At 43.2% G+C, this 24,758-nt stretch overlaps 1 protein-coding gene across 6 annotated transcripts in view; it reads left to right on the top strand.

The window, feature by feature from the left end:
• Positions 1–22,224, top strand: part of DCUN1D2 (defective in cullin neddylation 1 domain containing 2) — a 57,410-nt gene extending 35,186 nt beyond the window's left edge. For 4 of the 6 annotated variants that reach the window (XM_073350490.2, XM_073350508.2, XM_073350504.2 and 1 more), the window contains exons 5-7: positions 3,911–3,993; positions 12,335–12,431; positions 13,565–22,224. In XM_073350490.2, coding sequence (XP_073206591.1) covers positions 3,911–3,993; positions 12,335–12,431; positions 13,565–13,644 — 260 coding nt within the window. In that variant the 3' untranslated portion in view covers positions 13,645–22,224. Of the gene's footprint in view, positions 1–3,910; positions 4,080–12,334; positions 12,432–13,564 lie in introns of those variants that run through there. The other 2 variants (XR_012159651.2, XR_012159648.2) reach the window with 1 other exon arrangement.
• The last annotated feature ends 2,534 nt before the right edge of the window (positions 22,225–24,758 follow it).

Here is a 24,758-nt window from a genome sequence, read left to right as displayed (position 1 = left end):
TTCTGCATGAGAAGTATGCTTATTGTACATTGTTATATCAAGCCTGTCCTATATTTTTGTTGCCTACTTTGCAAGAGATTGCTTGCCACATACACACAGAGAATTCCCCTCAAAGTATAGTATTAATGTTAGAATAACATTTAACATTCCCCAAAGCTTTATTTTCACCATATTAAACTAAATACAATCTTGAAATAATCAGGTTCACTTTAATTAACAATAAACATATTCATAAATGAGACATTCTATTTAAATATAGATGCTATAATCAATAAAATCACAAAGAACTTCTACCCCTGCGTCCTTTTAACTTCCTTTGCACCCCTTCCTTCGTAATAGGTGTATTTAATCTAATATTTTAAAACTTTTGTCTCATAAAAGTAGTGCTTTCCTACAATGTGCATTTCAATGTAACATGTCATATGGTTGTGTTGGAAGGTTGATTTCTCTGTTAGATGGGATAACATTTCATAATTATGAGCTGACTGACCATTGCCAAAACCAGTCAACTCATAATGAATCATTGAAACTATAATGTTGTTCACATTAGTTCCTTCCTGTTTCCATCTCTATTCATTCAACATTAAGTATACATGAGTAGTGGAATAAAATAGTTGTGTATAATATCCCCTTGCATGTACTAATGTAATTTTTGTTCTGACTATATTATATGTTAACTCTTTCCAAATAAATGTCTGTCTTGGTGCATTTTAAACACATTCATAATTTTTCTTACAATAAGTTCATGTATTGCATGATTGTGGACCATCATGTCCATAAAATGAGGAGATGAGTGCCAGATCATCACACGGCGAAGGTTGGAAATGCTCTATCAGAGTTTATGCTTTTTCTTTAAAACTTTTGTTTTATTAAATGTTACCTTAATCTCTAAGGAACATAAGATATTCAATATGTTATGTTGCAAACAAAATGCCTTGGGAAAAGAAGGCACCTTACCTAGCAAGACTTTTTTTTTCTTCTCTAAAGCCAGTCAGAGTTATAGGCTGAACCAGCTCAGTCTTAACTTAGTCTCCTCTTATGAATGTATGACAATAGTTTTTTATGACAAACTTTCTCTCCTGCCACCTCCTCGCACAGGTCCCTGTACTCATTCATTGTGTATGTCAGATAACTAAGCAGGATTCTTTGGTGTATGGGCCTTGGGTCTATAGCACCTCAGCCTTAGAGATTGTCATAGCATGATGTGTAGCAAATGAGAGGAGTCTGCTGGAAGAGGAAGAATAGCTTTGTGATCAGAGCACTGGACTGAGATGTAGGAAATACGGGCTCTGCCACAGATTTTTCTATCTGGAAATATAGTAGTTCCAGGTTTGAAAATGGGGGATAATAACAGTAAGGATGGCAAAAAATACTGAACCAGCTGTTTCATTCGTTGAGCACTTGTCTTCTACTGCACTGAACAAGGCAGGAATCTTGCAGAAAACAGTGTATGATGATATAATCTAACTGTTATGCATACAGTCAAGAGGACAGAGATGAAGGTGGTCGGGCACCTTTATCTTTGTCAATTTCTGACCTTTTAATGCTTCTGTCATAAACATACAGCTAACGGTAGCATAAAATCCCTCCTTTACCTGTAAAGGGTTAAGAAGCTCAGATAACTTGGTTGGCACCTGACCAAAAGGACCAATAAGAGGAGAAGATACTTTCAGATTTGTGGGGGAAGGTTTTTGTTCTGTGTTTCTTTGTGTTCTCTCTGGGACAGCAAGGAACCAGGGCAGGGAAAATACATCTCCTAAAGCCATACCTGAACTAAGCATCTAAGATTACAAATTTTAAGTAATAGGAAGGAAATGCTTTAGATTATCTTTTATTTTAGCTTGTGAATTTTCCCGAGGCTAAGAGGGAGGTTTATTTCTGGTGGGGTTTTTTTTGTAACTTTAAAGTTTTGCCCAGAGGGGACTCCTCTGTGTTTTGAATCTGATTACCCTGTAAAATTACATTCCATCCTGATTTCACAGAGGTGCTTCTTTTTCTTTATAATAAAGTTCTGTTTTTAAGAACCTGATGGGTTTTTAGTGTCCTGAAAACCCAAGGGCCTGGTCTGTGCTCACCTTGTTTACTCTCAAGTCTCCCCAGGAAAGGGGGTGAAGGGGCTTGGGGGGATATTTTGGGGAAACAGGAACTCCAAGTGGTCCTTTTCCTAAATCTTTCTCTAATTCACTTGGTGGTGGCAGCGATACTGTTCCAAGGACAAGGAAGAATTTGTGCCTTGGGGAAGTTTTTAACCTAAGCTGGTAGAGATAAGCTTAGGGGGGTCTTTCATGTGGGTCCTCACATCTGTACCCTAGAGTTCAGAGTGCGGAGGGAACCCTGACAGCTTCACTTCACAACTTTAATGCAGTTGTTTGTCTATTAATATACACACACATGCATATTTCAGAGTAGCAGCTGTGTTAGTCTGTATCCGCAAAAAGAAAAGGATTAAGTATACTGTAGAATAGAGGGGTGTGGGCAAGGTGACACTTCTATCATAAACCTATGTTTTCAGCCAGAACTTCTGGATAATTCCTTATGGACTAGGACTCCTGGACAAGTACGCTGTAATTCATTATTAAAACCAATCTCTCTCACAGTAGATATTTGAAAAGACGGCACTACTACTAATAAAAGTTAGTGAAATGTCTCTTAACTTAACAAACAGAACTACTTTAGCATCCAAAAATCCCCTGTTCAGGTTCCATCTGAATGTGTCATCCCCCCACCCCCAGTGAACTAAGCAAAGGACTATCACTCATTTAACACTGTGGTTACTTTGCTAAATTCTGAACTCTAGTATCCATGATATTAAAATTTGTTTTATTCTTGCCATGATTCACTTAAGCAACTAACTACTGTAGTCCACAGCCCAGAATTTCAAAAGCGTTCTTTTATTTTAGATACCTCACCTTTTTTGGGTACCCAAATACCTTAAAACATTTATACCCAACTTTGAAGGTATCTTAAGTTGAGTACTCCAAAAGTGAGGCACCCAAAATCATTAGTTGCTTTTGATAAATTGTGGCATAGGTCTTTAATATTGGGCATAGGCCTTCTTGTTATAAGTGACTTGTAGAAAAGCTATACTGTCATGAGGGTTGCTGCAGAAATATTGTGCTCCAGATGACTGAAAGCTTTTTTTTTTTTCTTTTCCTTAAAAGCCCTAAGAAATGCCTATCTAACACACAAAATGGGCAAGGAGACAAGGCATCCAGCATCTTTCAAGCTGAATATCTTGATTTTTGTGGATTTAAATCCAAACATTAATGTTAAGTCAATACCATTTTCTTCATGTGAATTGCTTTATGCATGTCTAGATGGATACTATATCAATACTTTTTATAAACTGGGGTTTAGCCAGGATTACTGATAATCACTGAGTGCTAGCTATATAGGTAAAGATACATTAGCGTGCTCAATGATAGCTTCAATGTTTTGTTCCGTCTTTTATCCTTCTCTGTATGTAATTGTGATTCCTTTTATGCCTACATTGTTCCATATGCCATTATTACTGTTGAATTGCTATCTTCAGTGGTAATCAAACCAGGCTGCTTTGATTATATATAACTTCACAGTGAACCAGTACTTCAAAATGTGAGTTTTTGAAAAGGCTTTCGTTACAAGTTAAAGGAAATTGAGCAAAGTCGCACGCAGTAGTATGACCTGTTTAACAGTTGAGTACTCCAGATCTACACTTAACAAATACATCTTTGTCACTGTGTACCATGGAGACATATCCTAGGCTTCTACATCTCAACATGCAGGCAGCTTTTTAACTGGGTCTTAAGACCATTCATCATAAAAAGAGGTTTAAAAACTGGCCAATAAATTTGTATAGTGAGATGTATGGGTAAAATCAAAACTGTGTATAAAGCACTGTAATATGTGATTTTTGTCTTGTTTTTTGCAGATTTAGAAATGGCAATTGCATATTGGAATTTAGTCTTATCGGGAAGGTTTAAATTTTTAGATCTTTGGAATAAATTTTTGTTGGTAAGTATATTTTTCTATTCCTGTATGTGTTAATGCACAATAGTCAGGTGAACCCCACAGCTTGTAAGATTGTGTTTCCACTGCACGCGCACACCAAAAAAAAAAAAGATGAGAGTACAGTGAATGACAGCAGTTTCCTTTTCAGCATCTTTGCTTTATGAGAACTGATCCGGAACATTGTTAATGGACCCTAAATGAATCCTCTCTATAATTTCTCTCACTAGGGAAAGTGAAATGGTACCTAGAGGCAGTCCCATGAGGTATGCCTGCCTCGCAGCACCCCCCCTGCTAGCTGAGCATGATGCTGCAAACACACTGGCTCAGTTTCCCCTTACTAAGGTTTTCTGTCTCCCAGGAATTCATGTGGCTCAGAGCTCCTCTTCATAACAACTTCTGGGCTCCCTTTACATCTCTTTGCTCTGGGATAGAGTGTTGACTCCCAGGGTGTTTCTTATGACTCTCAGCCTCAGCCCCTTTGGGCCACCTTTCCTCTTCTATGCTCTGGGATATAGATCTGACCCTTCTTCCCTGGAGTCCTACCAGAATCTACTTTAGGGTCTTACACAGGAGACCAACTTGCTTCTTGTAGTTCTTCCTTCAAACTGAGTTCTCTCTGCCCTTTTATGGGGTCCTGATATTTATCAGTCTGTCAAGTGACTCCAATTAGTTCAGCCGCCTTACTCTGGGAGGTAGCTAATTATGGCAAAGGGATGGGGGGAGCTGATTGAACAGGCCTCTTGGCCCTTAAGGAGCAGGCCTCCCTAGTCTGGGAACCACTTGACCTTGTGCCCTCTACTTGTAAAGGCTGAAGATACAATCTGACACCCTAAATTGTAGATTGAGCCCTCATCCTGTCTATCCTCAGGAACATATGATTCTTCTTCGAGTATTGTCCGTATGGGTGCTCCACTATACATGTATCTGCATCTCTGCGCTGTTGATCGGAGAACTTTGGTGGTAGTCCTGCCCATGCATGCATACTGGCTGGTGGGGAACAAGGCTAGCCATGGGCAGGCAATCCCTCCTCAGTTCCTTCTCAACTCCCCCTGGCTAGAGACTGAGCTAGAGCTGTCCATTTGCAGATCGTTAGTTCTCTTAGAATTGTTAATTTTAGCTTCTTTTGAAGCCCCTTTTATCTTTCTTTGCTTTGTTTACATTTTATTTTGGCTGTTGCCTTTAAAAAAAGAAAGAAGAAAAGAAAGGGACTTCATCAACTCCCTGTGGTGGGATCCCCCTCACCCCACAGGGATATGCCTGGCTCTCCGGGCTTCAAAAAGGAAGCCTTTGCAAGGAATCTATCCCAGTGACTGACAGACACTCCTAGTGCATCCGCTAGGTGGGAGAGAAATAGAAGTGTGGCCTGTGTAAGCAACTGAAGCCCAGATCCAGGAAGGAGAGAAAACTGAGGCTCAGACTCCTACTTGTGGAGTCAGCCCTTCAACCTCCGGAGTCCTCGTGGGAGCCCTCGCCACAGCCCTCCACTCTGAAAGGAGGTAAACTCAGAGAGACACCTGTGAGCCACTCACATAAGGCATCTAAGAAAAGGTCCGTGCCTCCCCATAGCAAGCCCCAATGAAGCGAAAAACAATCCTCGGCTCAATCAGTATAATCAGTACTAACAGCACCGAAGCCACTGAAATCTGGTATCCAGGGCATGTGCTTTACCGAACCGACAGGGCAAGTTGGAATGCCTGAAGACTCGATGGGCACAAGGAAAGAAGCATCAATAGCGGGGGTACATGAGAAACGTAGAATATCTGCCGCGGGGAAGGCTCCATCTGTGCGGTCATCAACATCACTACCGCTGGCGATACACCAGGCACTGACGGACCCTGCTGTCAGATCTGCATTTCCGACACTGTAGGTGCAAGCGTCTTTGGCACCAACAGCCTCTGCCAGTACCAATGCCCTCCACGCTGACAGATTTCCGGTGCATGACGGATCTTTTAGTGTCCAACACACTGGACTCTCCTCTGCTCAGTAATGGGGGCCCGGTACCAAATTCACACAGAGCCCTTGACTCACTAATGACCTCCTGCCACACACTGCTTTTTTGGTTGTCAGAATCAGAATGTGAGCCAGCTTCCCTCACTCTTCTCACCCACCATATGGAGCCCAGTTTCATTATGGACACTGGGCATATCACCCCTCTGACCTGCAGCCTCCCTGGTTTGGGCAACTGTGGTACCAATCACTGAGCCCCTTCCCATCTCAATGGCTGTACTGGGACCCCTGGCAGGCCCAAAGGTAACAGGCCTCCATCACTGCTAGTGTGGCCTACCCACAGCCAAGGAAGTACCCTCCTTCAGCCATTGCCTCAAGGACCTCTGAACTCCCTGAACAGGCAAGAAAGGAAGGCCAAAGTTGAGGAGGAAGTCATTTCTTCAGCCCACTTCTTGTCATTATCATCAGATGAGATGGTGATGCCTCCTCCGCCATGTATAGAGGATGACTTTAAACTGTTCTTGGGCTTGGCACAGAGGATGGCAGAGACACTCCAAATATTTTTACAAGAGGTGTCTGAGTCAAATTACAAACTGGTGGAAATTCTGCATTTCTCCACCTCCTCCAGAGTGGCCCTCCCTATTAATAAGGCTCTACTGGATCCCGTCAGGGTGATGTGGCAGACCCCCACATCCATCCCACCAACTTATAAGAGGGAGGAGAAGACATGTGCCAGCAAAGAACATGGAGTTCCTGTTCTCACACCTGCCTCCCAATTCAATCATTGTGGATGAGGTTTACTCTTGAAGCCACCAACACCACTTTAAGTCCACCACTTATGACTGGGATTGGAAGCACCTGGACCTACTCCTCGGCCACCCTCCAATTCATAATGGCGAACTATCAAGCCTTGTGGGCTAAACACAATTATCAGAAGTATGTTAAGCTTAGCTCTCTTATTGAACAACTCCCCAGTTCTCACAAGGACCAATTTAAAGCCTGGATTAATGAAGGCCAGCTGGTGGCAAAAAGGTCTCTCCAGTCTGCACTTGATGCAGCTGACACGGCAGCATGTTCTATTTCAAATGCCATTGTGATGTGACGGGCCTCCTGGCTTCATTGTTTGGCTTCCCCAAGGAGGTTCAAATGATGGTGAAGGACCTTCCCTTTGAGGGGATGAAATTATTTGCTGAAAAGACTGTTTCCTCCCTCCACACACTAAAAGATTCGAGGGCCCTTCTTCGATCCCCGGTATCTATACACCTGGGTACAAAAGAAGGCACAGCACTCAGTGACCACTCAAGCGCTGCTCACAATACTCCTCTCAATACTCATCCTAGTTTCCATCTCAATATACACAGAGATTGTATGAACCTCAGAGGGAGAAGCCCAGGTTCTCCAGATGAAAGACATCGGGATCTCAGCAAACTTCCTCTTAGCCCTCCACCTCAAAGAGATAGCTTTGACGGGATGGTCGAGGTACCTGTAGAACACTCTTCTCATTTCATACTGGAAAACCCCACCCATCCGTTCGGAGATAGTCTCACCCCGTTCCACAGCACTGGGAATGGATAACCTTTGACAAATGCGTGTTGGAGATCATCCGAGATGGATACTCCATCCATTTCTCCCCCATCCCAAATACCTTTCCCAGTCCCTCTTCAAGGACCCCTATCACAAGAGCCTGCTGCCTAGGAGATAAACCACCTTCTCAGCATATGAGCCATAGAGCCAGTGCCTGCACATCTAAGGGACAGAGGCTTCTATTCTCATTACTCCCTGATACTGGAGGAAAAAAGGGGGTTGAAGACCTATATTGGACCTCAGAGTGCTCAACAAGTTTATCAGGGCTCAGAAGTTCAAGATGGTCATATTATCTACAATCATTCCAGCGTTAGAAAAAGAAGACTAGTTCTCAGCCCTCAACCTCCAAGATGCTTATTTTCACATCTCAGTTATACCGAGCCACAGACGTTACCTCAGGTTCGCGCTGGACCAAGACCACTACCAATACAGAGAACTCCCCTTTGGCCTCTCCTTGACCCCCAGAGTATTCTCCCAAAGTCCTCTCGGTGGTGGCAGCCCACTTATGCTCTCAAGACTTCATGATTTATCCCGACATGGACGATTGCCTTTTAAGGGCATGGTCCTTTGCAAAAGCCCAGCAAGTCACTCAGACCACACTGGATCTGTTTCAGAATCTGGGCCTACAGATCAATGAACAAAAATTGACATTAACACCAGAACAGAGGCTAGAATTCATAGGAGCCGACCTCAGCTCCATTCAGGCGAAGGCACTCATCCCACATTACAGATTTCTTAGTCTCTCCTCGTTGATGGAGACAGTACAATCCAGTCCCCATATTTCAGCCAGACAGTGCCTCCAACTCTTGGGACACATGGCTATGGGCACATTGGTTATAGCTCATGCCAGACTACGCATGAAATGCCTCCAAGAATGGTTTGGTTTGGTTTGGTTTACAGGCTGAACAGACAACATAAGGAAACTGCTACTGATGCCCACCAGGGGCAAGCAATCCTTGGAGTGGTGGAAGGACCCAGTGAACGTCTATACAGGAATCCCATTTGTTCGGTCTTCCCCATCTCTGCTTCTGACCACCGATGCATCCCTCAGAGGATGGGGTGCACATCTCAGTGGTCGCACAATACAGGACAAATAGTTTCCAGCCGAGAGATGTCTTCACCTCAACCTACTAGAACTCAGAGAGGTCAGAAACGTGTGCACTCACTTCCTCCCACGGTCAAAGATACGCACACAAGAGTCATGATGGACAATATGGCCTGTATGTATTACATAAACGATCAGGGAAGTACCAGGTCTCATTCCCTGTGTGTAGAAGCACTAAAACTATGGAACTGGTGCATCTCCCACAATATCTTAATATCAGTGGCCTACTTACTGGCAATTCACAACACAATGGGGGACAGTCTCAGCCACCAATTCCCACATGACCACAAATGGGAGATAGATTTGGTGGTACTCCATAACATATTCCAACAATGGGGGACACTGATGTTAGAGCTGTTCACTACTTACCAGAACAAGAAATGACCACAGTACTGCTCCAGACCGGAGATCAGACAACACTCCATGGGAGATGCCCTCCTCCCTCCATTGGACAAGGGCCTTCTTTACACCTTTCCCCCATTCCCTCTAATACTGAAATACTAATATTGACAGTGAAAAGAGAGAGAGTGAACATCATACTGATTGCTCCCACCTGGCCCAGACAGATGTGGTACCCTTACCTGTCACAGCTGACACTAAGTCCACCGATGATTCTTCCAGTCACTCCTTACTGTCTGTCGCAGAATGAGAGGTGTATTTTGCATCCTGACCTGCAGATTTTACATCTCAAAGCCTGGGTCTTTCACATAGAGACATCTTGCTCTGAGGAGGTACAGGAGGTGTTATTCCATAGTAGGAAAGGAGCTACTCACTGTACCTATCTACAAAAATGGAAGAGATTCCAAATCTGATTCCAGCCCAAAGGTTTCATCCCTAATACATCCACCCTACCGGTGATCCTAGACTACCTGTTGACTCTCAAGACGTCAGGGCTCTATCAGTTCACTAAAGGCTCATCTAGCATTGCAAATAGGTCAAAAAGTACAGTGATTTCAGCTCAGAGACTCTCCAAGTGTGTCTCAGACTGTATTAAACTCTCTTACCGATTGGGTAATGTAATACCCCTGTCTTTAATACAGACGCATCCTAGGAGGTCGGTCTCCTCCATCACGTTCTCCAAGGGTATCCCTATATCAGAAATCTGCAGAGCAGCTACCTGGGCATCTGCACATACCTTTGCAGAATACTGTGCCATCCTGGGGGATTTGGCTGCAGATGCCAAATTCAGTGCCACAGTACTATCATCCATATCAGACTCAACTCCAAAGTCCCAGCCTCCAGTGGTGGGCACTGTTCGGGAGTCACTTACAGTGGAGCACACATAGGGACATTACTTGAAGAGAAGATTACTCACCTTGTGCAATAATGATGTGTCTCTCTGTGGGTGCTCCACGAACCACCCTCCTCCCCTCTACTTCAGAGTTCTAGTTGCTGACTGTGCAGTAGAGAAGGAACTGAGGAAGGATTGCCTGTGCACACTGGCTAGCCTTGTGGCACGCAGGGAGCAGCGCATGCGTGGCTGGGACGACTGCTACCAAAGTTCTCCGATCAACAGTGCAGGAAAGCTGCTGTTATTTTATTAATAAAACTTTAAAACTTAGTCACTTGGTGTGCTCCTTCATCTCCTCCCCTAATGATCCTGCGGCCTCAGCCTAATCACCTGATGCCTCAGGCATATTGGTAACATAAATCTGTCATGTTATTAATAAAATAACAGCAGTGAGCGCGGGGGCTCCCCCCATCACTCAAAGGAAGGAAGAAAGTGTTAGTGCCCGTGCCCTAACCCACTTTCATACTCACACACGCTCAACCCAAGGCTGGCCAAGCCTGGTTGTAACATAAGAAGAAGAGGGGGAAGGGTGGACGAGAATTCTGTCCTGTGCACAGGCCGTCCAGGATCCGCTGTTGATCTCTGACTTGCTTTGACTCTTGAGAGGATTTTTAAGTCCTGGGTTCTTCCAGGGGCATTTCGTTAAGGGACCTCTGTCCCCCGTGTTCTTTGTACCAGTCCAAACTGGCTTTCTGTGGCTTCCTCGGCTTCAGGGACGCAAAACCGTTGTTTTTCCCCCTCGCTGGCCTTCACCGTCTCACTAGTTTTTGCAATCCCCTGCAGTCTTGTTCAGCTTACTTCTCTTTTCTCACGGCTGGTCGGGGTTGGAATCCAGGCTCCCGTCTTTCTTGGCATTAGAGAGTCTGCTTGTGTGCATTGGCCTTGGGCAGCTGGAGTCAGCTTCTTATTTTCAGACCTAGCTGGATCGTTGAGTTAACCCGTTCCTTTCTCCCTTCCTCCCCCTTTGGCCTCTCGCAACCTGCAAAGGAATCTTTCGCTCCACACTCACACCTTCAACCCCTCCCAAAATCCTTTCCCATGCATATGTGTATATAGGCGCTAGCAATATACAATGCTGGTGCTTACCCGGGGGAGCAATTTTACTGTGCCTGGGACAGGGCCTGCTCCCCTAGGGGGGAACGGCGGGTCTTTTGGGGGTGGGGGGTACGCGGCGGATCCAGGCCAGCCCCCGAAGGGGCAGGGAGGGAGCGCCACCCAGTCCCTCCCTGCCCCCAGCTCTGTTCCAGTCCTGCCCCCAACCGTGGCCCCATCCCCAGCCTTGGTGCAGCTTTGCGCCTGGCTGTGGGCCTGGCGGCGGCTCTGCTCCCACCCCAGCCTTAGCCCCTGGCCACGGCTCCATTCCCGCCTGGGGCCGAGGCTGGGGCCAGAAGCGGGGCCAGGAGCTGAGCAGCAGTTCGGTCCCTGGCCCCGCTCTTGGCCCCCTTACCCATGTCTGCTTCGTCTCTCCCCCGCTCCCCCAGCCATGCCCGGCTCCGGGGGCGGAGGCAGCATGGCCCTCAAAAATTTGGGGACTGCTGGCTTAAATCTTGAGGTGCTCTGACCTGTGAGTCCCAGTGCAAAACCCGAAGAATACTCTTGTTTTTAAAACATATTTGTTATAGATATTTCTCTGCTGCTACTCCACTAAAAGCTGTGTGAGGCAGTGGAAAGGGGTAGTATTTTTTGAAATGCTTATGATCTAATAGGGACTCACATACATATGGAAGCACCAGAGGTTTGTTTTGGTTCCATTATAGCACCTCCCTAGTTTTTTTTGGTGGTATATCTAGCCTGCTGCCCACCCGTGACTGGGTTTCTCCCCTTTGCCATTGACTGTTTTCATCCACAATCTCCTGGCCTCTCTCCAGCAACCTTATGCCTGTCTCAGCCTGTACCCTCTGTACCCACCCACCCACATACCAGTTTTTTGATTCCTCATGCCATCTGGTGACACTATTTTTCCCCTGCTGGGCAGAAGTGGAGCTGATCTTGCAGCTTTCCAAATTGGGGAGGAAGTTAGGAAATATAGTCTGATCTCCTGCTGAAGCAACCAGAATTGTAAATGGGGAGTAGGGATCTGGACTTTGGCTGGTTGCTTGTCTGAGTGCTTGATCCTAACAGTCACTGTTCTTAAAATAATAATAATAATAATTAATTGATGTGAGTGGATCAGGAGAAATAAATCAGTACTATTAAATGTGCTCTATACAGTTACCTTTTTTAGAAATATTTTATTTAGTAGTTTTCTTAGAAAGCTTTCAGTGTTAGTAAAGAGGATTCTACAAGATGGTGTTAGTATATAACAATGTAAGTTTTTTTTTGTTTTTTTTTTTTAGTGAAATCTGGATTTAAGGTAACTGCAGAATTTGAAAATAACTTGTATCTTAAACAATATAATTTGTTTCCATATTGCATAGGAACACCATAAAAGATCAATCCCAAAAGATACTTGGAATCTTCTGTTAGACTTTGGAAATATGATTGCAGATGATATGTCAAACTATGATGAAGAAGGTAATTAATATGAATTTTAATATTTTTAAAAATTGGATTTAGCAAAATTGAAATAATGCTGTGAATAAACGCCAAAACACAATTTACACCCAATGTTTTAAAATGTCTACTATCGGGAGCAGAGCTACAAATATACTAGATCATATTTGCTGCCGAGAATGTTGCCTGTAAGTAGGCTGAACAGGATCTTGCTTTAATATGCAGATGAAGGTAAGCAGTCCTGGACAGCACCGGGATAGTATGTGCTATCTAACATGTTATGTTACAGAAGCCAAAATAATACTGTGTATTTTCATACAAAAATCTTTATTAGCTTTAAATTAAGCTAATTTAATTAAAGCTAAGCTGGTGCGGGGGAGGGATAGCTCAGTGGTTTGAGCATTGGCCTGCTAAACCCAGGGTTGTGAGTTCAATCCTTGAGGGGGCTGTTTAGGGATCTGGGGCAAAAATTGGGGATTGGTCCTGCTTTGAGCATGGGGTTGGACTAGATGACCTCCTGAGGTCCCTTCCAACCCTGATATTCTATGATTCTAAGGCTACTAAACTTAGAAAAATATCTACACAAAAATAGCTTTTTAATAGCATATAGAAGTCTGGAAGTGAAAATTAAGTTTATGAAAATATTCATTAGTTCATAATCGATGTAAATGTCTAATAATAAAAACTAAACATTATCTCCTCTAGTAAAAAAATATTAAGGACAAATATCTTTCTGCATTTTGATATTCTCACGAACATATGTTATGCTGTGGTCCCAAATCTACAAACGTGTACACATGTTGAGTATCCTTATGCATGTGAATAGTTCCCATTATATGAATGTCTCTAATAGGAGTACCATGATCTTGCTTTGAACTCAAGTTTATTATAAACATCTCATAATATGAATTATGATACAACTTGCAAATAGTTTTCGCTATGAAGTATAGCTCAGAGAGAACATGCTTTAATGTTTTCTTTTATTAGTTAGGCACGTTTTTTTTTGTGCAGATTGCCCATGCCATCACCTTGTTATATCCAGTCCAATGACTAAGATATAGGTCATGCTGCGAAGTTGATATCCCTTGTGTTTAAAAACTAAATAGATTTATTTTAAGTTTTATGACTTTTTACATTGTTTGACTTCTCTTTAGGAGCATGGCCTGTTCTCATAGATGATTTTGTGGAATATGCACGACCAGTAGTCACAGGAGTAAAGCGTAAAACCTCCTAACCACAGACACTTCCAAATGGACTAAGTTTGCAGTCTGAACTCTATCAGGTAATGAAGACCTTTTCTCCAATAACTGCACACCGTCACTGGTTTTAATAGTCGTGGCAAGATGCCACTGACAAAACTTGAAATTGCGCCTTTCTGCCTAAAGAAAATGATGGCTGACTCATGGACACAGCAAGAAGAAACTCAAGATAGCCCAGGCTGTTCATAGGATATTGGCTTCAATTATTGTGCTGGTTGTATCATATAGGATGTAGATTTTGCATGATTTTATACTTTGGAGAAGTTTAACTAGAAGCCATTTTAAAGTTTTGACAGCACGGCATGCCATTCAGTTCATGATCCAAGATGAACACCAGCAGTTACATAATTAAAACTGTATTATATTGTACTTATATTAAAAGCAGTATTTGTGGTATATAAATTAAATCCCTAAATAAAACTTATGTAGTATGGTGTATTTTTATACAAGTCAGCTCTGTGTAAGTATCTGCCCTAATATAAACTTGTAACAAAACACTTACTGACACTTTTTTCTTGGTGCCAGGATTCTAGATTTATATTTTTACGCTCTCAGAAATGTACAGACCATGACTGATTTTTTCCCCTTGTAAGATCAACTTCTTCATCACAGTGTTCACCTGATGTGTGTGTGGTTATGTTAGCTATCAATAGCATTGCTGCACAAGGACTGCTCTACATTGTTTTGACTCCAAGAATGGTTTGAATATGATTATTTACACTGTTGATTGATTAGTCTTTTTTAAATAGACCCTAAAACAACCAAAGACACATTTTTATAATTCATAATTGATAAACATAATTCAGTTTTTCTTCATCTTTACATTTTCCATTTACTTTTTTGTGAATAATGAATTGGTGGGATTTGAGGATTTTAGTAGCCTTCAATTTACCGTAAAATAGCTAGGTTCCATTTAAATGCAATATTCTGTGCATGCAGTTCCTGATATGATCTCAACCCCAAAAAGGAAGGGGGAAAATAAACACACAACCACACTATGGACAGTATATCTTAACTCCCCTTCTCAAAAACCTTTGGCAGGGGGGTGATTTTTTTTCTCTACATTATGAAGCCTCTTGCTTCTTGTTCTAAATATTCTGTAAAACAAATAATAGTTCTTCTTTGAATAGTGTCCCTGTGGGTGCTCCACTTCAGGTGCGAATGTGCCTTAAACCCTTGATCAGAGATTTTCCATTAGCCGTGTTCATTTGGCCCACACAAGCATCCTAAATATCTTTAAAACTCACACCAAGGCTACATAGGGTTGTGCAGGCAATCCACCCTCAGTTCGTTCTCAGTTCCTCCTTGGCCTGAGCTAGACCCCTAATGCGTCTGCCTGGAACGTGCCTTGGCTAACTTCTTGTTTATAGTTTAGTGTTAGCATTAAATAGTTGTTAGTAGATAAGTAGCGTGAGGATTAACTTTTTGCCTCTCCCTCCCTCTGGGAAGCCTTTCTCTCCTGGCATGGTGTACTTAGCTCTACAGGATTCAAACATCTCCCAGTCAGCGGCAGCCACTCTTAAGTCCACCGCTTGGGAGACTCGCATGTCTACTAGAAGGAGACTTCTGCCTGGCCCTTAAATCCAGGGCAAGGAAGAACCAGGAGATCAAGTTGAGGCTGCTGCTGATGGAGCACTCCCTTCGACCTGCTTTAGAGAGTCATGTCAGGATATCCCTGCTTTGGACATCTGTCTCCGAACAGATCCAATGCCCCTTTGACCTCAGCACAGATCTCCTCTAATAAGGGGAAGACTTGTGAGGCCACAGTGAAGTCTCCCAAAAAGAGGAGCACTGGATCCCATCATAAGGAGACTGTTCTCAAAAGATCTTGGTCCCCCACTAAGTCCATGGTATCAGAAGCCTCAACCTCTCTGCTTCATACCATAGAGGTGAAAGACTCTTCCAATACCAGTGAGTCCAAATAGTCCCAGAGTTCTGACAGAGCCCCGGTACTGACTATAGGGGACAAGGAGGACAAGGATAAGCGCTTCTCCAGCCCATTACCACTGAGCATGGTTTTATTGTTGGCACCTCCCCAGTTGGGACAACCCAATATCGCACAACCGAAGTGTGTGACACCACCGGTACCTACTTTGGTATGCTCAAAATCTATAGTACTGTCTGCTTCCATTGCCAAGCACGCTACCATGGCGGTACCGATCCTTCGCTTGGTACCACAGGAATTCAGATACTCAAATGACTTATCATTGGCTGATGGACCAGAATCTCTACTGCTCATGGGTACTAAATGCTTCTTGGTATCAAGAGCCCAGTCTCTGGACTACCATCGCTCTCTGGTACTGCTGGACTCTCCACCCTTTTCCACTTGTGCTCCGCCATTGGAGGATACCCAAGGAGGAGGAAGACTTCCTTCAGTCTCATCCAGGGTTCTCTTGCACATCCACATAGAAATCTGTTATTTGACTCCCATAGGGAAGATCCTCAGGCTTGACACCAAGGATGGTGGGACCAACCCTAGATGCCACTTTCTCTCCCATTTGGTTCCTCCCAATGGCCATACTGGGATCCCTGGGCTGAGTACTGATAGCAACTTGTCAGATAACCAGTTCTGACACATTGGAAGGTTAGAGATGTTCAATCCTCTACTCCCCAACCAGGTCCCCAATACAAGGAAACGTTTGAAGAACAGAAGTCTAGGGCAGATGAAGAAGCCAGCCCTCACTCCTATCTCTTTATCATCTCCAGATATGGCAGTTATACCTCCACCACCGATGGTTGATGATTTCCTACAATTTCAGGACCTTATAAAGTGAGTAGCCAGTACTCTTCAGATACCACTCAAAGAGGTCAAGGATTTGCAACACAAATTGCTTGACCTTTTGCAATCTGCAACACTCACTAGAGTTGCACTACTCATTAATGAGGCGTTCCTGGACCGAGCAAAGACAGTTTGACAAACATCTTGTAACATTCCACTAACTTGAAAACAGGTGGATAAAAGGATTCTGAATTTTTATTCTCGCATCATTTACCTAATTCTCGGGTGGTAGATGTGGTGAATGAGTTGCAACACTACTATAAGCAACACTACTCAGTCTACCCCATATGACAAGGGCCAAAAGCATTTAGACCTCTTTGGATGGAAGTCCTATTCTTCCTCAACTCTGCAGTTTCAGATTGCAAACTATCAGGCAGTTATGGCCAAATAATAATTTCACAAACTCATGCATTTACAATCTTTTTATTGATTTTCTACAGGAACAGAGGAACCAATTTCATGCCATTATTGCCGAGGGTCAGTTATTAGCTAGAACTTCTCAAGCGTTCTTGGATGCTACATACACCAACGCCAGCTCCATCTGTGTGGTAGTAGTTATGCGCAGGGTGCCATGGCTCCAACTCTCAGGGTTTCCGAGAGAGGTTCAGAACACTGTTGAATGTATCCCCTTTGATGGTTGAAAGCTGTTTGCAGAAACCACAGATGAGTCTCTTCACACATTGACAGACTCCATGGCCGTTTTAAGATCTCTGGATGCACCAAACCCCCCATGAAGAGGCATATGTTCCAGAGAAAAAAAGCAGCTCCTCCTTCTTCCAAAAGTTCCAAATCATCATTGAAACAACAATTTTGACCAGTTGGTCAAGGGTTTGAATCCTCCCACACCTCTGATTCAGCAGCTTGTAACCCTTTGCCCATCTCTCCCCTTTTGAAGACTGCTTTTCCCTTTCCAGCATGCTTGGAGGTGGATCACTACAGCCAAGTGGGTCATAAAGGTCATAACATCAGGCTACCCTGTCCATTTTTTATCCATCCCTCCCTCTCTCTCTCAAGCCTTTACTGAAGCAAGAAATAGATTCTCTTTCCATTAAGAGCAATAGAGCCAGTCCCAGCTCCTCACAGGGATAGGGGACTCTATTTGAGATATTTCCTTGTGCCAAAGAAGGATGGAGGGTGGAGACCAGATTTTGGATCTTAGGCTATTAAACAAGTTTGTAAAGTCTCAGAAATTCAGGATGGCGACTCTGACTCTGATATAATCCGTATATCAGAGGCAGCGGAGAGGTGTCTTGTAGGTCCAGGGCTGAAAACCAACTTCCATATAGTGAGACACCCATTTAACAGAAAATATCTACGTTCTACTATAGCCCAGGAACTTTTTTAATACAGAATACTTCCCTCTGGCCTTTCCTTGATCCTATGGGTGTTCTCAAAGGTCCTTGCGGTAGTGGCTGTTTATCTTCGTCAAGAAGCGATTTTAGTTTTCCCATACCTCAACAACTGGCTGCTCAAGGGTCAGTCTTACCAAGTAGTGCTGTCATCTGCTCAGACATCACTCTCTCTTTTCCAGGAATTGGGTCTTCAGCTCAATGTAAGAAAATCCACACTGATCCCTGTACAGAGAATACAGTTCATACAGTGTATTTGAATTCAATGACAGCCATAGCATACCTTCCCATGGAAAGATTCTTAACTTTATTACATCTAATCAGGACCATTGAAGGGAGACTTTAATCCTCAGAAAGAAACTGTCTACAGCTTCTGGGTCATATGGCAGCTTGCGCCTTCATGACCAATCATGCAAGACTATGACTGCTGCTCCCAGGGCTGGCTCAGAACATTCTGTTCACAAACCAGACACAGTTTGGACAAGCAGGTCACAGTCCCTCTCCATATAAAGAAGTCCCTAGACTGGTGAAAAGATCAACTCAACGTTTATGTAGGCACTCCTGTTGTTCACCCAACTCCAACAATAATTGTGACAACAGATACGTCTTTGCTGGAATGGGGAGCTCACCACAGTGCCATCACAGCTCAGGGCAGAGGGAAACCAGTCTCCACATCAACCTGTTGGAACTCAGGGCAATCAGGAATGCTTGTCTTCATTTCCTACCCGTCATCAGGGCAAATGCATTAAGATCATGACAGACAATTTGGCCTGCCTGTTCTATGTCAACAAACAAGGGGGAGAGCAAGATCCCACTCCTTGTGCACTGAAGCAATAAAGCTGTGGAACTGTTGTACAGCCCATCAGATCCAAATTTCAACCGTTTACCTCCCTGGAGTTCAGTACACCAAAGCTAACAAGAAGTATTGTATGTTTTTTCTCAAGAGGGTGTCTAAGCTATCAGTCTCTGGGAGACACCTTTCTCCTATCTTGCACGAAGAGTCTATTCTATGCATTTCCTCCAACAGTGCGAATACGGAGACTAATGAACAGGATCAGACATGATACGGTCAGCGTTATGCTTATAGTACCGACCAGGCCGAGACAAACTTGGTATCCTTACCTGTTTCAGCTGTACATCCACACAGCAACCAAACTTCTTATCATTCCTCATCTCCTCTCCCCAGACAAGGGTCATTTACTTCATCCCAACTTACGGATCCTCCATCTCAGGGCATGGTTCCTTAATGGTTCGTGTGATTAGAATCTACCTGTTCTGTGGAACTACAATAAATGTTACTGAATAGTAGAAAGCAGTCAACCCAAATTATTAACCTGCAGAAGTGGAATAGAGTCAGCCATTGGTGTCGGCGCCACCGACTCGTGTCTGAATCCTTGTTGCTTTCAGCTATTTTGGACTACCTGTTGGACTTAAGTTTGATTTCTTTATCAGTTAGCTTGAATTAAGGTTTATTTGGCTGCAATATCAGCTTTTCATCCTCCAGTAGAAGGAGTTTCTGTATTTGCTCACCCCGTGTCTTTAGATTTATTAAGGTTTTGGGAAAACTCTTCCCCAAGTTAGGGACCCCACTCCAACTGGGAACTTCAACTTTGTACTTAGATGTCTCTCAAGACCTCCATTCAAACCAAGGACAATCTGCTCTTTGCTTCACTTATCCAGGGAGGACTTCCTGTTTAGTAGCTATTATGTTGGCCGGTATGGACAGAGAAATTGGGGCCTTGATGGCAGACCCTCCTTCCCACTTTATGGAGTTATTCAAGGACAAGGTCTCTTTACATCCACACCATAAGTTCTTACCTAAGGTACTATCAGAATTTCATCTTAACCAGTCCAGTTATCTTCTGGCTTTTTCCAAAACCACAAAAGTCTCAACAGAAGAGTTCTTTTCATACCTTAGAGATTAGGATGACAATGCCCTTCTATCTAGACAGGACCAATCAATTTCAGAAGTCACCTAGACTGTTTGTTTCCATTGCGGTCCATGACTTCTGCCAAGAGATTGTCGAGGTGGATCTCCGTGTGCATTGTCACTTGTTATGGTGCAGCTGGTGCTCAAATCCTTCCTTCCCCCCCCCCCCCCCCGGTGACTGCATATTCTACCAGATCACAACATCCAGGGCATGACTCAAAAACATTCCAGTATCTTCAGTACATACGTTTAGTACATACTACACGAAGTCTTGTTCCATGCCTCCAGTTCAGGAGCAGCACTTGGTACTGTGGTCCTGTCTTCAGTTCTGGACTCAATTCTGAAGCTCCCTGCTCCAGGTGACTCCCAAGTAGTATCTCCACAAGAAGCGCAGCACCCATAGGGACACTACTCGAAGAAGAAGAGGTTACTCACCCTGTGCAGTAACTGGTTCTCTGAAATGTGTGTTGCTCTGTGTGCTCCACTACCTGCCCTCCTTCCCCTCTGCTTCAGACTGTTCTCTGTGCAACGTTTGGATGGAGAAGGAACCGAGGGATTCACACAGCCCTACATAGCCTCAGTGCGAGGTGCAAGGATACATAAGACACATTCATAGGCCAAATGGACCATGATAATGGAAAATGTCGGATCCAGGGCTCAAGAGGAGCATGAGCACCTGAAATGGAGCACCCATTGGGATGCATGTCTCAAAGAAGCATAGTTACTCCACAGGGTGACTAACATCTTCTTATGGTGTAAATCCATGCAATATCACTGACTTCAGTGGAGTTGCATCTGTTTATACCAAGTCTGAATCTGGTCAATCATCTCTGTTTTCCTATGATCTGCACCTTTCCGCAGGTGACTGCTGTGGTTTAGCACAAGGGATTAATCTTGTCTTTCTCAACAGTGTCTTCCTATCCATAAGCACAAAAAGTGCATATGATAGAGAGGTTTCATTGGAAAGTATTCAACATATTACTTTAACATACAGGGCTCTTGTAAACACTACCTCATCCTGCTGAGTATGTCGTCATCATTGTAAAAGTTTTTGTTAAAGCAAAGAGCTGTAAGTTACTTACAACTATGATTGATCTTTCCTTTAGTCAGAGTTGAATTGTCACAAGACCCTTAAAGGCATTAGCTAATCTTCTGAGCTATGTAATTTATTGATTGATTGATCTTTAGATCATATTCTATATCAATAATGTAAACATTTCATAACCTGTTGTACCATTTTGCTTCATCAGTCATGAAGATCTGCAGGACTCATCATATTTAAAAAAAACTCTTAACATTTTGACTTATTAATAAGTACTTGACTTCTAATATGTCAAGACAACCTCCAGTAATAAAGCATCTCTCCATAAATATCATGTTGACAAGGGAAATATTACCCCATTCTTTCTTCCACTTGTATGAATTTAAATTGTGCATGCTGGTAAAAAGTGAGGATGGGAATCTGTATTTGTCTGAATCCTGAAATGTCCTGTAATAAGTTCCATAGCAGAAGTGTTCTAACTAAACCATTGGCATTTTTTTTATTGTTCTTAGTCTAGTTCTACCCGTATTGAGCATTTGTAAACACATCTTGCTTGACAGTTTATCCACTAGATGTCAGTATCTCTGTCCTTAGACAACTTTCTCCTATCTGTATGGGCAATTAGTATATAATATTTATAGTAACTAAGAAATAAAACTATTTTACTTTAACTAACCTCTGAAGCTTCTGCTTAGAAATACATTTGTATGCATAATTTAAATTATTCTACAGAAATCAAATGCAGCTAAAGCAAGAAAAGCAAAAAAGGATTGCATTGTTTTTACAAAACCAAACAGGTGAATAGTCTGTAGCTATTAGATATGAAATGTTTAACACTTTCCAATATCCTCAACTATATTTATCCAACCAAATGCAATAGCATAGTCCTTTATCAAACAATGTTGACCTGAAATATAGTTATGTACGTTACAAACTAAGCATGAATTGCGTTCATCTATAGTTCTGTTATAGGCAACTGGGTAGCTTCCGTTACAGGAGAGCTTGTGAAACATTTGGTCATGCTGAACACTTGCTAGAATCAATCTAATTGACACCCCTTCCTCTTTTTTTAAATTTATGTACTATATAAAATTCATCTGTATTAAAGGAAAACATTTTAAAAATACAGAGGTTACCATTCAGCTGAGTCTTGCAACCAGGTTGGGCTGGTCTGCTTTTGCCCTTCTGACTCTGAGAGGAAGGGGTTGCTCAGTGCTCCAGAGGATCTATAGTTTCCCTGGACACACGCACCTTTATCCACCCACTTTTAAGCCTTACTTCTATTAGGGCTCTTTCTGGAAAACAGATTCCATGTAAGGAAGACTGGACAGGAGTTCCACAGTGCAGTTTGTGAAATTAGCTGGCCAGTAGGCACTTCATTATTGCTTAGGTGGAGTATCCCACTTCCTTGTTGCTACTGGTCTTCTGCACCTCTGAGGCTGTGTCTGGAATTTAGCCTAGATCCTCTTACATAATAGCACAGAACAATACCTCTTGGCTGTTAAGCCAGACACATATTAAATATAAATACCTTGCTTTCACATAATTACTTTACTGGTTGCTTTTGTCCTTTGTTCAAACTTATTCAAAGGGGACTAGCTATGATTTGGCATTTAGGTAAAACGGTATATTGATAACATCTAAGCTGACCTGTTTATAACAGAAAAATTATACAAAAATCTGTCATCAGGTTGTTCACTGCATACAATATTAGTGCCTAGACACACTGTGTATTTTTTTTAAAGTTGGTGCCAATTTGTTTGGTTTGACTTGTTAGAATATCTTAAATTAATCATGGAGTTTGTACTTGATAGTTCTAAATCAATGTGATTTATCATGTGTCATGTTAAGGAGAACAAGCCTGCAGGCATTCACTCATGCAATGCACCTCATGAGAGTCTTGCTGCTAAGTAAGCTGTACATCTGTAAATTTTGTGATAATGGAAAAAGAATAAATAGACTTTCAATATAATGCATCAAAAACAATAAATGGTTTGGTGTTTGGTTTTCGTCTCTTTTCTCATTTGGAAATCTTGTGGTTTTACAGTTCAGCGTATTTGTTAGATCCTTGCATTCTTATTAAGTCATTCAGCAGATTACAAAGATCTAACAAAAATGAGGTTTTTAGTATTTAAGCTTAAAAGAAAATTGTCCATTTTGCTTAGCTGGGCAGTCTTATATTTCAAAAAGTTTAGAAATCCTTCTTGCGCTGTTTAACTGCAGTGATGGAATCATTAAGATACAATGTAGTTGACCAAACATCTGTCTCAGGTCCAGGCTGCAAACTCCCAAATAAACTTCCTAGCATCAACTCCTTCCGCCTCAATTCTCTATCCGCTCATAGATCTTGATTTCCAATGGCATTCTTTCCAGCACACCACCTGTACTCCTTAGGGAGCAGTTCTAGGCCCCTATCTCTTTTTATTGATCTCACATATATCTAGCCTTAAATCATGTGGACATGTTATGCTATGGTTTTTAATAATTGATATGAAAGTGCACTAATGGGAGGTGGCAGACAACTTCTTTAAAAAAGCAAGGTATGTAACTTATGACAATGGGCATATGGAGCTCCATGGTTTTAATAAGTAAACCAGGTAGTTGTTCTTTGTCACTGAAGCAGTCTTGGAGCAAGGTAGAAAATGTAATCAAGTGCCTGTAGCATCAAAGTTAGGGTGGACACTCTATTAAAGCTGGTGCTAAGGCAACACTAGAATACTAGGGAGATGGGTCTGGTATAGAAATCTGACTAGAATAATGCAGTAGCACGTGCTGCCCCTTTGCCATGGGAGCCCTTCTTGCTCATAGTGAAATGAGGAGGGTGTGAGGAGAAAACCAAGATGCTCTTTTTTTTTTAAATAGGAAGACTATTGAAGGAGTGAGAACAGTGGATGTCTCAGGAACAGTACAAGAGCCTCCTGAGAGGAGGGGAATGAGACACTGATGTGTGGACCCCTTCCTCAGCTGCTACTTGCACCTTCTCTGTAAATATGTAAGAGTGATTCCATACTCCATCCATGCTTCCACTTGTTTCACCTCTAGCACCATGGTGGGAAAAGACTCTCCCTTAAAAGTGACCTGCACAAAGCTTTTAAAATCAGATAAGGCATGTGGGAGGGAGTCACTCAACACAGAGCCTGCTCACCAGCCCCCTCTTACGGTTTACTGCCCCCATTTCATGTTGTTCACCCTTTGCAGTTTGCTGCCTCTCCTTCCCCTTCATTTCGTATTGTTCCCATTTGCAGTTTGCTGCCTTCCTTCCCCCTTCACTCCTGCACGGTTCCCCCTTGTGGTTTGCCCTTCTCCTCTCCGCCCCATGGCTTTTTTCCCCTTTGCAGTTTGCTGCCCCCTCCCTGACTTTTATGATTTCCCCCCTCCCCACACCCTGCAGTACTCTATCCCCCTGTTTTGTAGGCCCTCCTTCCCTTTCTTTTCCTTCCTTCCCCCCATCTTGGGTGGTCCCCCTTGTGATTCCCTCTCCCCTGTGATTTGTTGCCGGCCTCTGAGTCCTGTTGCTGCTGCACCTGGCCCACCTCCCCTTGCTGTTTGCCTGCCTCGCCCAATCCCACTTGCCCTGTGCACCCACTTGTACCCAGGTGTGTGTTCTTCTCCCTCCCCCCACCCCGCACTTTGATTCTCACTCAGTGCATTCTCCTCGTTTATATACACCCCCAAACTCCCAATGCAGCTGGAGAAGTCAATTTTCCTTGCCGTGCACACTGCTGCATTCCCCTCTCCCCTGTCCTCCAGCTCCCATGTGGCTTCATGTGGAGGAGTGGTTAGCGGCCTTCCCATTCACTTTGTCCCTTTATTATTGACATCCTCTTCCCCCCTGCACCCTCCCCCCAGATGTTCCTATCACTTGCCCTCAATGGCAGATACTCCAGAGGCTTCATCTGTGGGGGGAAGACTGAGGGAGGGGGATTTCCAACCACTGTCATTGCCCCACCTCAGCTTTTTCCCCATCCACTCCCACGGCCATCCCCATC

The sequence above is a fragment of the Lepidochelys kempii genome, chromosome 1 (genome assembly GCF_965140285.1).
Source record: "Lepidochelys kempii isolate rLepKem1 chromosome 1, rLepKem1.hap1, whole genome shotgun sequence".
Lineage (NCBI taxonomy): Eukaryota > Metazoa > Chordata > Testudines > Cheloniidae > Lepidochelys > Lepidochelys kempii.
Note: the sequence above shows the minus strand (reverse complement) of the source record. Positions and strands in the feature narration are given on the sequence as shown.